Here is a 14992-nt window from a genome sequence, read left to right as displayed (position 1 = left end):
TGCATACAGTCAGCCCACCACATCTACATATTCCCAACTGTAGACTGAAAATACTGTTTTCAGTCTGAGGTTGGTTGAATTCGTGGATGCAAAGACTGTAGATATGGAGGACTATATTTAAAATAACATTATAATAAAAACAATTTTAATGTTGAAAAAATATAGATTCACAGGAATATTAATGATTATGTTTAATTGGTGATGCTATAGATTATCTTTTGTCATTTCTGAATGTTGGTATATTGGATTTTGTTTTTTCTTTGGCTTTTGAATGAAGTTATGGATACATTTTGTGTGTTAAGCAAATAACATAGTGATTTTAGAAAATTTAAGGAGTAAAAGGGAAAGGCTCACCCATAACTACCACCTAAGACAAACTTTATTCAAATTTTGGTATATTTCCTTCTTGGCTTTCTTTTTTCTATGCATATTGTTTTTGTATAATTGTCACACTTCAATATATAACATTGAAATTTTTTTTTCACTTTTATAACAGGTAATTTGTTATGTAAATATTTTTAAAAAGCATAATATTCTATTGATTAACCATTTTCCATTTACTGGGAATTTATTTCCAAATTTATCTACTTAAATATATTTCAGTAAGCATCTTTATGCATAAATTTGTCATTACTTTTGTAATTAAATTTTTTAAATTTCTGCCTTTTTTTTCCTAATTCACAGGTGAATATAAGAAAGATGAACTCTTGGAAAGTGCCAGGTGTGTTATAAATATGTACCATAAATACTTCACTATTTAGATGGTTTTTTTTACAATAAGCAAACTTTAAAAGAGAATGAATTTTTTTAATGTTCACATAAATGTCTTCAGATAGGATCTGATAAAGAATAGAAATTGCTAATACATTTTTTGCGTATTTATTAGGAGTGGCAATGAGGAAAAAATGATGGCTCTGCTCACACCTTTAAATGTCAACTGCCATGCAAGTGATGGTAGAAAGGTATTTCTTTTTGCAACTAAGTTTGTATTCATCTCTTGGTAACGTGAAAATACATTTATCTTATTGTAAATTAAAACATTTAATGAGAATGCTGATATTTTCTTTTGGATAAAGTGAAACAGTAAAACTTTATTGATAATAAACATTTAGTTGTTTGCTTCCTATTTCCAATAATGAACTTATAAACTTTTATACTATGCCTTGAGTGTATATGCTGGATTTTATAAAACTAAATTGGTAACTATTTAGACAGTGAAATTATGAAGTATTTTCTGGATTTCTAGTTTTATATTTGGGATTGTTGCTTTCTGCACTTTTTTTTAGCCAGTATTTGAATTTCATTCATCTTTACGATTAATATTTCAGTCAACTCCATTGCATTTGGCAGCAGGATACAATAGGGTAAAGATTGTACAGCTGTTATTGCAACATGGAGCTGATGTCCATGCTAAAGATAAAGGGTAAGTATCTGAACAAAAATGAGAGTTTCCTAAATGTTACTGTCTTTGTAATTCTATAACCTTATAAAATTCATATTTTTTACTAAACAGCATAAACATTTATCAAGCTTTTACAATATGCAGATTGCTTCAAGGATATGGCGCATTAAAAAACATTACGGCAACACTCTTAGAGCTTACGCTGCTCTTTAGGGAGCATGAAGAGATACCTAACAAATACAAGTTCTCTGCTAAGTGTGTGGTGATAGAGAGGGATACATACTACTATAGGAGTTCCCACGGGAGAATTCTCAGTGATGGCTGTAGTGACTGGGAAATCCTTCAGAAGGAGATGCTACTTGACCTGAACTCAGTTCAAGAAAGAGAGTTTAGAAAACATCACTACTTTGTGCAAGAGAATTGGTGTGAAGAGGTGCTAAAGCAGATATTATAACATATTTAAGAAAACAATGACTAGATCAGCTTGGCTGAAATAGATTTTCACACAGAAGAGAAATGAAGGTTGGGGTTGGAGAAATAGGTAAGAATCAGGTTTTAGAGGACTTGATATTTTACACTAAGTAATTCAGACTTCATTCTGTGAGCCACTATAGCCATTGAAGGACCTTAAGCAAAAAGGATGATGATTCTAAAAGGAGTTTTAGGAGGTATTTTCTCGCAGCAATGTGTAGGGTAGATTGAAGGTGGAGACTAGAAACAAAAAGAGCAGTTAGGAAAGTGAGTTTTGTAGGGGTTCAGGCATAATGAGGATCTGTTGTGGTGGCAGAGGAAACGGAATTGAAAAGACAATGCAAGAGATATTACAGCGTAAGAATGAATAAGATTTGTTGAATGTCTGGATGTGATGAGAGAATAAAGGAATGAAAAGATAACTACATTTCAAATTTTGAAGCTAAATGAGTGAGAGCCAACGATTCACATACTAAAATCCAGGGCGGAGGAATTCTTTTAGGGGAAAACATTGAGTTCACTTTTAGAACTCTTGGTTTTATGAGATGATGGTGGGAACTCAGGTGGAGGTAGCTAGTAAATAGTTGGAAATGAAATTAGTACTCTCAGGTAAGTAAGAAATCATAAAACCAGAAATGGTAAGGAAAGTCATGAGCCTTTAAAGAGAGGACAAATAGAACTAAAGAGTAAGTGATGGATGGCCATCACTCACCAGGGGCCATCATAATGTTGTATGTGGTAACTAATTGTGCATGGTCCCCAAGAAGGAACAGCTTAAAAGATATGTCAAGATTTTAAGGTTCTACTATACCTTCTTATATAGAAAGTTTTTCTTCCATTGCCATTCTGAAGGAATTGGGTTTCAGTTTTATTAAGAATAAAGCACTTTACCTCACAGAATCTCAAAAAAAGTTTCAAAGAAGAGCCAATGTTTGAGCTCTGAGTTTGGAAAAGATGTATAGAAGTAAGCCAGGAGGGAGGGAAATCTTTCCTAAACCCAGGAGATAGTGAACTGCATTCAGGGAACTGCATTCAGGGAACTGCAGATGGTTTGTCATACTATTATTGAGACTAGAGAGGCTCAGATCATTATATGCCAGGTTAAGCAATAGACACTGTCTTTCAAAAGCAAGGAAGAACCAGGGAAGGACATTAAAACAAAGAGTAACCAGACCAGATTCTCTTTTTGAAAAACTGGGCCACAGCTTGGAGGACAAATTGAAGTGAGGGGTTATTTCAGTAGTACAGGGAGAAATAGTAGAGGCCCAAACTAAGACAATGGTAGAAATAGTAAGGGGGGGCGGGGAAAGATAGATTTGAAAGAGACCTTGGGAGTTAGAATTGTTGGGACTTAGAGTTCAAATAGATGTTATTAAATTTTATGCATTTTTATTAGAAAGTCACATAAGCCACTTGCTATTTAAATCTAACTGTAAGTTTAAATTAATTAAAATTCAATAATCAAGCCTAGGGAGTCTATAATAACAGACTTTCTCCCCTCCCCCGCTTTATATTGTAGTGATCTGGTGCCCTTACACAATGCCTGTTCTTATGGTCATTATGAAGTAACTGAACTTCTGGTCAAGGTTAGTTCTCTTGTACTTTTTTTATAATTATATAAATTATTTAAATACATAGTATATCTGTTTTCTATGTTTTTAGTGCTTAGTGGATAGAAGAGTATATATAATTATTATAAAATGTAGATGATTGATTATAGATCAGCATCTGACTGCTTGAGATTTTTGAGATACCATAAGATTTTGAATGTAAAGTAGCCCTACCATCTTACGAATAGCAGATTAAGTGATTCTGTAATTTGTGGCTAAAGGTGAAGTTTAAAAACTTGAAAATATTAGAAAGCAATTTTTAGTGAATCATATATTAAAACCACCAGATACATTTGCAAGACTTATCCAGTTGTACTTTGAGTTGGAACAGGCTCACTCGGTAAGCTTTACATCTTCTAGTATGCTAGGTGGCTCTTGTTTAACAAGCAGGTTCCCAGCAAGAAATTCCTTGTTTGGCTCACTATTGGATGAGAATAGAATACATATGTTCACCTTAGAGTGGATTCAAGAATATTACCCATCCCCATTTCCTTTTGTCCCCTAGTCTCTATTTATGTATGTGATCATACTTTTAGATTTCTCTTACTCTGCACCCATTCTGTCTTTTTAATATTTTTCCTCCTTCTATAAGCAGCTGTCATGGGAAAAGAAAGAGTACATTTATTTCCAATGCTCCTATGCTTCCTGTGGAGCATGTGCTACCACAGAATACATTTTCCCACAGAAACAACTTTGTTATGATTAAGTACTCTGAGTAGCCCATAAGCCTTTTTAAATTTATAATATAGGTGTAATGTTATACATTTATAATAGTAATGCTTTTGCTTGTTATAAAAGTGAATCTTGAATTCAGCAGACTATTTGAAATGTTATGTAAATGAGAGTGAAACATCAGACAGGTTGCAGTGGTACTTTTACAGACAACTGAATGGTGTTTTCCTAAGACCTAGTGTTTTACTAAATGAGAGTGGAACACTGACTAGAGGTCATATACAGAGAGAAAGTTAGCAAAGGTGAGGGTGCAAACAGGTACCAGAGTAGTCAAGTTCAGGAGTGTCAGGAGAAAGCAAGTAGATAGAGAAGGGAATACAGGCAGACGTCCTGGGCAATGCTGAGTCTGTTGGCAACCTTTGCTAAAGGGTCTGGCTAGCAGAAGCTGGCATTTACCAGCAAAAATGCAGCAGCTTCTTTTCATGACCAGGATACAATATAGATTGTGATGTGACTGCTTGTAAAGCTAACATAATTTTATGCCAGTAGTAGAAGTATGGTGTCAGGAGCAAATGTAATAACAGATGCATTATACTTTCACAGTCAAATCACATTGAAAATCTATTGTTATTCTAGGCACTCAGTATTTTTTAATGAATTTTTGAAATAAGCGTATTTAGTTGAGGTCCACTAGGGTGATAGGAAGTCTACAAAGCATTTGACAAGAAAAGTGACTGAAAAAGCTAAAAGTATTTAGACTGGAAAAGAAAAACATAAGAGTTGCCTTCAAATACTGCAACGAAGAATATTGATCTTTTTTGCTCCAGAGAAGACCAGTAGGTCAAAGTTTAAAGTACATATTTAACTTAATGAAACAGTTATCAACAGTTATCTAGTAAAGATAAAAAGTTAGGTTAGTTGAGAATTAGTTTTCCCATCACTGAAAGTACTAAGAGAGTTAGTCGCAGGTTTCACCTTCTCCAGGAATACTGTGGAAGGGATTTCGTGTTTGATGCGAGGCTGAACTAGAAGGACTTTTGTGGTCCATCCAACTCCAATACTTGGAAATGGCTAAAATTAAAAAGACGGATGATAAGTATTAGCAAGGCAGTGGAGCACTGAACTCAAACATTTATGGAAGCAATGCAAAAATAATACAGCCATTTTAGAAAAGTGTTTGGCAGTTTCTAATAAAACTAAACATATATCTACCATATGACCCAGCAATTCCACTCCTAGTGATATATGCAAATGACAGCATGTGTCCATAAAGAGACTTGTACGTTAATGTTCATAACAGCTTATTCGTAATAGTTAAAAACTAGGAATGCTCCAAATACCCATCAACAGGATGACGAATAAGTAAATTATGGTATTTCTTATACAATGGAATGCTGCTCAGCAATAAAAATGAATTATTGATACAACAACATGAATGACTTGTAAACATATGTGAAAGAAGGTAGTACATACTGTGTTCTTCCATTTTTATGAAATTCAAGAACAGGTAGATCTAATTTATGGTGCTAACATCAGAATGGGGGCAGAATTGTCTATAAAAAGGAGCATGAGGGAACATTCTGGGGTAATGAAAAGTGTCCTATATCTTGAATTGGGTGATAGTATCATGAATATGTACATTTGTCAAAACTCAGCAAACTACAGTAGTCCCCACCCACCACCCACGGTTTTACTTTCTGCACTTACAGTTACCCACAGTCAACTGTGGTCCAAAATGGAAAATTCCACATAAACAGTTGATAAGTTTTAAATTGTTTGCCATTCTGAGTAGTGTGATTAAATCTTGCCCTGTCCCACTTGGAACATGAATCATGTATCCATGCTGTAAATGCTACCTGCAAGTTAGTAATTTTTTAACTATCTGTTACCAGCTTGCTGTGCCGATATTATGGTGATTGTATTTAACCATTATTTTACTTAGTAAAGAGCAAAAGTAGTGATGCTGGCAATTCGGACATGCCAAAGAGAAGCCATAAAGTGCTTCTTTTAAGTGAAAAGATGAGTACAGTACAGTAAATTTTTTTCTCCCCTTTAATTCCACACCCCTCCCCCACTTCCACCCTTGATCCATGTATGTTGTCGTTTCCCCTTAAGAACTGGATCTCTGAAGGCGGGGTGTCCCCACCCACATGCTTGTGGCGTGCACCCAGGGCCTGGCACACCTGGGGCATGGTCTGTGGCTCCGCCTGGGGCGCGAACCCAGGACCTTCTGTGTGCAAAGCAGACGTACTAACCACTGTGGAGCTACCCCACAGTAAGATATTTTGAGAGACCACATTCACATAACATTTATTACAGTATATTGTTATAATGAATCTATTTTATTATTATTGTTTCTCTCTTACTGTGCCTAATTTATAAATTAAACTTTATCACATGTATGTATGTATAAGAAAAACATAGTGTGGTTTGGTACTATCCACGGTTTCAGGCATCCACAGGGGGTTGGAACATATCCCCATGGATGAGTGTGGACTGTATATACTTAAGAACTGCATTTTACCACATGTAAATTATTCCTCAAAAAAGGAAAAGATGCATTTTAAATCTAAAGCTTCATACTTAACTGTTTTTAACAATAAAAGAGTTAAATAGGCCTTTGTGGGTAGACCTAGCAACCAGCTACTGTTTCTTTTATGGAGAAAAAGTCTTTCTGAAATAATTGGTTTAAAAAGTGAACTTTGGAAACATAACCTGTTTAAGCTTGCTTAATGTTAAATTACAGAGTACTAATAATTCTAAATTCTCTTAAAAATTAAACTAAATATATGCTTTCCTCCCCCAGCATGGTGCCTGTGTAAATGCAATGGACTTGTGGCAATTCACGCCTCTTCATGAGGCAGCTTCTAAGAACAGGGTTGAAGTGTGTTCTCTTCTCTTAAGTTATGGTGCAGATCCAACACTGCTGAATTGTCACAATAAAAGTGCTATAGACTTGGCTCCCACACCACAGTTAAAGGAAAGATTAGCATGTGAGTATGAAATGATGAAAGTTTAGCTAGGATATTATGATAATCAATAAACTAAAAATTTTTTCTTTCTTGTTTGTAGAAATTTTTAAATAAAAAATATTTTCCTTAGCCATGAGTATCTGCTGTTGCTCAGATAGTGTATTTAATCATTTGGAAGTTCACTCATTCTGCTCTTCAGATGCTATGAAAAATGCTTCTTTGTATGTATCGGTCTTATTGATGATATGCTTTTGGGGAAAAAAACAATTGGGGTTTTGTTCCTATCTTTGATGAGACCCTCTAGTTAATCTGCCATTGAAGTTAGTGTTATTTATAGGATTACCATATTGCAAACCTATTTCTCAGATTTACCATTTAATATTCTTTGGTATTTGGACAATTCTATGGTTTCTTGTTTGTAGCTGAAGTAGATGTACTGAGAAATAGTCACCTAGTTCAGATATAGTATTGTTGTACATAAATAGGAAACTTGTATTATTCTGTAATAATAAAGGTTAATGGATCATTTCACAAATCTGATGAATAAAAGAGAGGAATCTTGAGAAAATACCCTCTTTCATTTGTTCATCAGTAGGTGCCTCTTGAAAATTTCCAACTTGTCTAGTCCTCAGTTCTCTGATGTGTGAGCACAACTACCTGTTTCCATAGTGTCAGTATAGGGACTATGATCATCTTTTATTTCTTTACTGAGGAAAGTGCTTTGGAAAATTCTCAGAACTCTCGTCTGGGAATATATTGCAGAACTCCAGACTAAAATAGACCTTGAGTTGGCCATGGGCTAAATGCATATATAAAGTTGAGGATGAATTGGGTCATAACTGAGGAGAACTAGAATACCACTGTCTCCCTTTTCAGGGGTTAAATTTGAAGAATATCTTCAGAGCCTCAATTTGGCTATTTTAGTAGATAATTCTGAAAATAATTTCAAGGAAAATAGTGTTTTTTACTGACTAAATCCCATCCATTCAATAATTCTCATGCAGATATAAATGCTTGTTCTTTATCTAGATGAATTTAAAGGCCATTCTTTGCTGCAAGCTGCACGGGAAGCTGATGTTACACGAATCAAAAAACATCTCTCTCTGGAAATGGTGAATTTTAAGCATCCTCAAACACATGAAACAGCATTGGTAATGTTTCAGACTTAAGTTTTTAAAATGCAATAACCAAAAAATAAAAAAATAAAATAACCAAAAACATGCTTAACTAATCATAATGTCCTACTTCCTTCGATGATACAGGGTAACTACTTTCTGTCCTACTTTCAATAATAGCATTATTTTAAAATGTGCTTTTTAAAAATTAATGCCTGTACATAAAGAAAAAATGTCAAACAATCTAGAAAAGTAGGCAGTCTCACCCCGCAAAAGGCAATACTGTTATTCATATGAGTATCCGTCCATAAAAAAGATTTATTTATATACCGGCATATATTATATGTAATTTTTACTATCACACATGGTATATATTATAAATGTTTCTGACTGAAATCTTGGAACCCAGTGAAAATAATGAAAAAGAAGAATTCTGCCATCAAGATAAAAATTACTTGGTTTTCCTTCTAGTATTATAATATTTTTCAAAATTAGGTCTAAAATCTATGTGTCTCCCCTCTATGTTGTGTGAATAAAGTGTGTAAGCGGAGACTACTTCCCTAATAGAGGTAATGACAGCTCTGTGGAACTGTAACAAACTAAATGAGAGCCAGGCAGTCTGTGGAGAAACAGAAAAGAATGGGAGCTAGTAAGGGTAAACTGATTATACCCTTTCCTAGTAAGATAGGAAAAAGAATGATATAATCAGAGGCTACCTTAGGAGTAGAAATGTAAAAGGAACAAAGTCCCGCTATATGAATTATTGAATGTACTTTGGGTAAGGGAAGATGACTCTAAGTAAATTAATGTGTTTAGGGGCAAATTTAACTTTCTTTATGCCATGATGTAAACTATGCAAAAGTCATGTAGAAACCTATCCATAAAACATTTTAGACCTTTTTGCTACTTAACTTATAAAAAGTATCCAAGTTAAAAAAAATTGCAAAGATGCAGACTAATAAATGCTAATGCAAAATTAAAAGTACAGAGAAACTTGGAAAGACTGGCATGGAAAAATTTCTGGCCTGAAGAGTTACTACTACGTGTTGTTTTCCCTGAAATATCCTGCTATTAAACAACTTATTTTTGTTTTTAACCTTAAAACATACTAGAGCTAAGTATTGGATAGTTGTGGTCCAGGGGAAATATCTTCCAGGTTTCCAGAGATCGCAGGCCCTGTCCCAGGATGGAGCAGAGGAATAAGGGTGCAATTTGAAATGGATGTGATCAAGAATTCTTAGAAATAGTTTATTTCCATCCTAGTAGATATCCTGGGATGATTACTCATAACATACCAAAGGAGTTATGTTCACCAATTAGAAATGGTTTTATTGAGGGCAAAGGGATTATTTTAGTGACAACATTAAAGAATGAATGAAGCAAAGTCACGAAGATCATACAAGCTTTATTTTTAGCAGGAGGTCAAAATCAGAACAAATTTCATGTTTACTATATATTTAGATGTATAGAACAATTTAACTTAACAATTATTCAGAACTTTTATTCCATGAATTTTTAGGTTTACACCAACATCAATTTAGTCATTCAGCCATTCAGACATTTATTAAACACTTATTTATGATATCATCCTGGACGTTGAGGATGCAAAGATTTCGGACCTGAGCATGAAACATTTAATTAGATTTATAACTAGCAAATCCCTACCTCCTGTCTCCCTTCCTCCTTGATAAATCCAACTCAAAGTATATCATATTCTACCACTCATTGTTGCCAAACAAGTAATCTAAGCTCCTTTTTCTGCTACAGCAACTAGTTGAAAGAGAAATACATACTACTCATCTTGTCAGCTATTCCATTAGTGCTATTACCAAGCAGCACCCAGAGCTGATGAGTGCTGTGTTACTTCACATAAGGAAACCCCAAACTTTGAGGCATTTTATTAATTAACCTTTAAAAAAATAACATAAACACCATCTATTTTTTTAAAGGAGTATTGATCACATTAAATTTTTCGTCACATCAGTAGTGGCTTTTTCGAAGATGTAAGACAACTGTAAAGCTTGATCAGAATATTTAGTAACAGACACCATCTGGTAAATAAGATTTTCAGGCCTTGCTAGAATTTAGTAATCATTGCACATTCTATCCAGTAGAAAGTCTTTGAGTAGCAAAGTTAAAATCAAAATAAAACAAGGAAGTGAAATAACTTCTTGATTAGTAACACAAATGTTCTTAAAAATCAATCATGTATCATCCTTGTTTAATGCTGCAATTTAAATTATCTAGCATTGTGCTGCTGCATCTCCATATCCCAAAAGAAAGCAAATATGTGAACTGTTGCTAAGAAAAGGAGCTAACATCAATGAAAAGACTAAAGAGTAAGTATACTTTTAATAATTAAAAATTCTTGACATTTTATTATTTGGAAAATACATTCATTGTATGGCTGACTTTTTCTCTTTAAGATTCTTGACCCCTCTACACGTGGCATCTGAGAAAGCACATAACGATGTTGTTGAAGTAGTGGTGAAACATGAAGCAAAGGTATACTTCTTTTTTGCATTATTTTCTGTTTAGCAGATGAAATGCCTGAGTTCCTAAACTATTTACTTTCTGATAGGTATTAATTTTTTTCTCTTAATCTATACTTAATAGTCCTGCAGATAGTTTATCTGATTTTTGCTGGAAAGCTTATGGAAAATATCCCCAACTAGAGATATACTGATTCTGGCCTATCTTACTTTTGTTCCTTGGTTACTGTGGTAACTCCTATTGTTTACCTCAGTCACATCCTTTCTTATTTTCTTACCCTTTGTTATTTCTATGACTGAGCCAAAAAACTTGGAACAGAAGGAAATTATTTCAATAACTTAACTAAAAAACTACCTCCTCATATTGGGAAGTCACTGTTTTTCAGTTGACATTTGTACACAAAGCATTTTATTCATGGAATAATTATGTTTTCATCAAGGCTAAAAGTCATCATTTCTTACCCAGGAATTTAAAAAATTAATAGTCAGTGAAAGATAGACATAGCATCCCAGATTAGGAGATGAAAGTCACCTAATTCAGCAGTTTCAGATCCTTGCTACAGATCCTTGCCTTCTTAAACAAAATATTTAATAGAAATTCGTTATGAAACAAAGAATGGTGTTGTTCTGAGTGAAGAGAGAAGAAAAATACAAATCCTTTCCCCCTGGGTGACCCCAAGGCTCTTCTCTAAATGCGCTTTGCAGAATAGTTTTCTGATCTGTCCTTCTTGGGTTTCCACTCGAGGAACACTTAGAATTCTACAATTTCTTTTTCTGTTGCCTCTCAGTATCTTAATTTTTCTTTGATTTGGAGGATTTTCTTGATAATGTATAATCTGAATCTTTTCTATTGTAAATTATTGAATAAAATAAAGTTATTTCTGCATGACTGCTTGGCATATCTCATTTGTCTTTTCTACAACTTTCCACTGATTGCTTATTTTATATATGTGATACGTTACTAGAAGAATATTGGGATGCATATTACATTTGAGTTGTGAAACTTAATGAAACCGTCCTGACTAAGGTGACCAATCATTCAGGTTTGTCCAGGACTGAGAGATTTCCAGAAACACAGGACTTTCACTGCTAAAACTGGGAAGTCCCAGGCAAACCAGGACAAGTTGGTCACCTTAATCTTAAAACAGAGTGGTACCCAAATAAAGTTTATAAGTGGATATGTCTCCAGATATGTTTCATATTTCATCGATTTTGGTATGTGAATAAATAGATTAATTACCTTGAGCATTTTAAATCTTCTCAGATTCTATAAGCCTGGAGATTTAGCTATTTGTAGTTTTAGATTCATTGAGAAAGTCAACTATATTTCTGTTTATTCTCCAATTCCATGAATATGAATTGGACAGTGTCTCAAAACACACTAGTAGCCACAGGATTGTTTACTGAGGAACTTAATTTCTCAATTATGTTCTGAATTATTTCTGGTGCAGAGGGATTGGGGTTAGGGATGAGATGGGGGAGTATTAATAGGCGATTTTTTAAATTATGATGAACATTTTCAAAAATACAACCAATTTGAAAGAATTTCATAGATAATAACTATGTACCCACCACCTAGATTTGAAAGAATTTCATAGATAATAACTATGTACCCACCACCTAGATTCTATTACTGACATTTTACTGTATTTTATTAGGTATCATTTTTTTCCTCTATCAACATATCTTATTTTCTTGACACATTTCAGATTTAATTTGCAAATTATCGTGTACTTCTCCCTAAATATTTCCACATAGACATCAGCTAGAGGTTATTATTCATTTAAAGGGGTTTTTTGGATGTAAAATTTACATGCAATGAAATGCACAAATCTTAAATGTACATTTACTGAGTTTTGACCAGTACATACACCTGTGTAACCAAAACTTGCCAAAAAACAGAACGTTATTTCATGGCACAGACAGGGCCCCATTCAAAGTAATCTCCACCCCTAGAGGCAATAACCATTTTGATTTTTTCCTGCATAGATTGTATTTGCCTGTTCCAGGCTTTCATGTCTATGGAATCATACAATATATAGTCTTGTGTAAGGTTTTTTCTTCGGTATAATGTTTCGATGATCCATCCACATATCCATTGTTTGTTCTTTTTTATTGCTTATGAGTATTCCGTAGTGTGAATATACCGTATTTATTCATACAGGTTATATTGTACATGATAAAAAAATGTAGAAGATTCAGCTAATAGAAATAAGTGTTTCTAATTTAGTCTCTGGCTTTGTTATTGACTATTGTCTATCTTGATGTTAGCCTCCACATTTCTGGACCTCAGAGATCCATAAAAATACATGGATTGGGCTTTCTTAGGCAGTGTCTAGCTCTGAATGCAGTGAATCGATTAATACTGTAATGCCAAACACAACTGTTAATCAGCATTGCACACATTTAGCCCAAATTCGAGTCTTCCTTCTAATGTCAGCTTTCATGAATTGGTGAATTTACTCTTTAGATTTGAGTAGAAATACTTGCTTTGGCACTGGATAATAGGCTTCATAAAAAAATAATTGAAAATTTTAAATTAGTAGCAGGTGTTAAATACATGCTTGGATGGTTTTAGATTTTGCATTGAAGGCTAATTTCATTGTTTTCTCCATTGTTAAGGTTAATGCTCTGGATAATCTTGGTCAGACTTCTCTGCACAGAGCTGCACACTGTGGTCATCTACAAACCTGTCGCCTACTTCTGAGCTACGGCTGTGACCCCAACATCATATCCCTTCAGGGCTTTACTGCCTTACAGATGGGAAATGAAAACGTGCAGCAGCTTCTTCAAGGTATTAGGTGCTTTCATGAAATTAATTTTTTTATTTAATCTTTAAATTTTTTTCACATATGTGGGAGTTGGAGGTAAAAAGAAAACATTTTTTTTAATTTTGGCAGGCTGTTTTTTCTCCCTAATTTATTATTCTCAATGCCCAAATGTCATTAAATCTTAATTATCATTTTGTTCCAGTAGCATTTTCTGTCCAATTTCTCTAAAAGAAAGCTTTTAAGAGTAAGATATAATAGTTACTATTTCTTTTTAAAGAAGGGAAAACTTTAAGGTATGTGTCTCTTAGTAGAGCAACCATAGCGATAAATCATGGTCTAAAGATTGGCTCTATTTCTTCACTCCTCTTTTAGATTTTTTGTATGAAAGGCATATAGATTTTGTTATCCAACCATTTGATGTATTAAAACATTTAACTATTAAATTCACTCATATTCATTACATTTAAAAATATATCTACACATAGGTTAAACATTTCAGTCTAGAAATCAGGTTACCTGAAATTAAAATCCTTTGCCTACGTTGCTACATTTTACTAAAATTTTGTGTGCCTTTGACGTCCTCAAAACTCAAATGAGAAGAAATGTAACACATCAAGCCTTTTGTATCTTTAACAGTCACCCTCGATGATCCTTACATCTGAGGCCTAGAAACTACATTTTGAGAAAAACACTACTTGAATAGATAAAGGCAGGTTGATAAAACCTCCTGGAAACTGCTAAAACTGAACTAACTACAAGACTGCTTTCAAGATTACCTGTATTTTCCCATACACCACACATTTGTTCTATCAATCTTGAGGGTATAACACTAGTCCTATTCAGTTGCCTAATGACAGACATTTACAGTCTTGATGGTTTTATGCTAGGTGCTATTACTTACCTTTCTAGCTACTTTCTTAGAATAAATGATCCAAGTACAATTTCTAAGTCAAAGGTTAGCTTATAATTGTCAGTTCACCTTCTAGAAAAGTGGTTATGTACCATTTTACACTCTACAACTAACAGTGTGTGACAGGACCAGTTTTCCTTGTCAGCACTAGGCATTATGATTCTCAGTCTTTTTTTTAGATAAATTTTGAATGTGTGTATAAATTACAGAAGTAATCGATGCTTTTAAAATGCAGATTATAGGAAAACTGTCATGTAGTTCTCCCATTTCCTCTTTGCCCACTAATGGTTGGTGGGGGAATGTTATTTTGCTTTCTAAGATGTATGTTGCAATGTTCTATTTTTCTCTTTGCCTTATAACTTCATTTAACGCCTGGCAGATATTTTTTCTAAACCAGTTTTGGTTCTGCTTTTTTCTACTCTAAGACACTTTTCTACTGCAAGATAAAAAATATTCACCTATATATTCTTCTATTATATTTAAGTTTTAATTTTTATACTTAAGTCTTTAATCCATCTGGAGTTTATTTTGTTCTAAGATACAAGGTACATGTTTTGTTCCTTTCCTTTGAGATTTA

General features: G+C 33.8%; 1 protein-coding gene across 3 annotated transcripts in view; it reads left to right on the top strand.

Annotated features, from left to right (window-relative positions):
* TNKS2 (tankyrase 2) overlaps nucleotides 1–14992 on the top strand; it is a 56074-nt gene that overhangs the window by 14217 nt on the left and 26865 nt on the right. For all 3 annotated transcript variants that reach the window (XR_005654732.1, XM_039871740.1, XM_039871741.1), the window contains exons 4-12: nucleotides 685–721; nucleotides 887–962; nucleotides 1329–1423; nucleotides 3393–3459; nucleotides 6962–7148; nucleotides 8157–8278; nucleotides 10490–10581; nucleotides 10669–10747; nucleotides 13357–13528. Coding sequence is in view for 2 of the 3 variants with exons in the window: in XM_039871740.1 (XP_039727674.1) it covers nucleotides 685–721; nucleotides 887–962; nucleotides 1329–1423; nucleotides 3393–3459; nucleotides 6962–7148; nucleotides 8157–8278; nucleotides 10490–10581; nucleotides 10669–10747; nucleotides 13357–13528 (927 nt within the window). In the remaining variant the exon portion in view is untranslated. The remainder of the gene's footprint in view (nucleotides 1–684; nucleotides 722–886; nucleotides 963–1328; nucleotides 1424–3392; nucleotides 3460–6961; nucleotides 7149–8156; nucleotides 8279–10489; nucleotides 10582–10668; nucleotides 10748–13356; nucleotides 13529–14992) is intronic.

The sequence above is a fragment of the Pteropus medius genome, unplaced genomic scaffold, assembly GCF_902729225.1.
Source record: "Pteropus medius unplaced genomic scaffold, Ma_sr-lr_union100, whole genome shotgun sequence".
NCBI classification, from domain to species: Eukaryota; Metazoa; Chordata; class Mammalia; order Chiroptera; family Pteropodidae; genus Pteropus; species Pteropus medius.
This window is presented reverse-complemented; position numbering and strand designations above follow the sequence as displayed.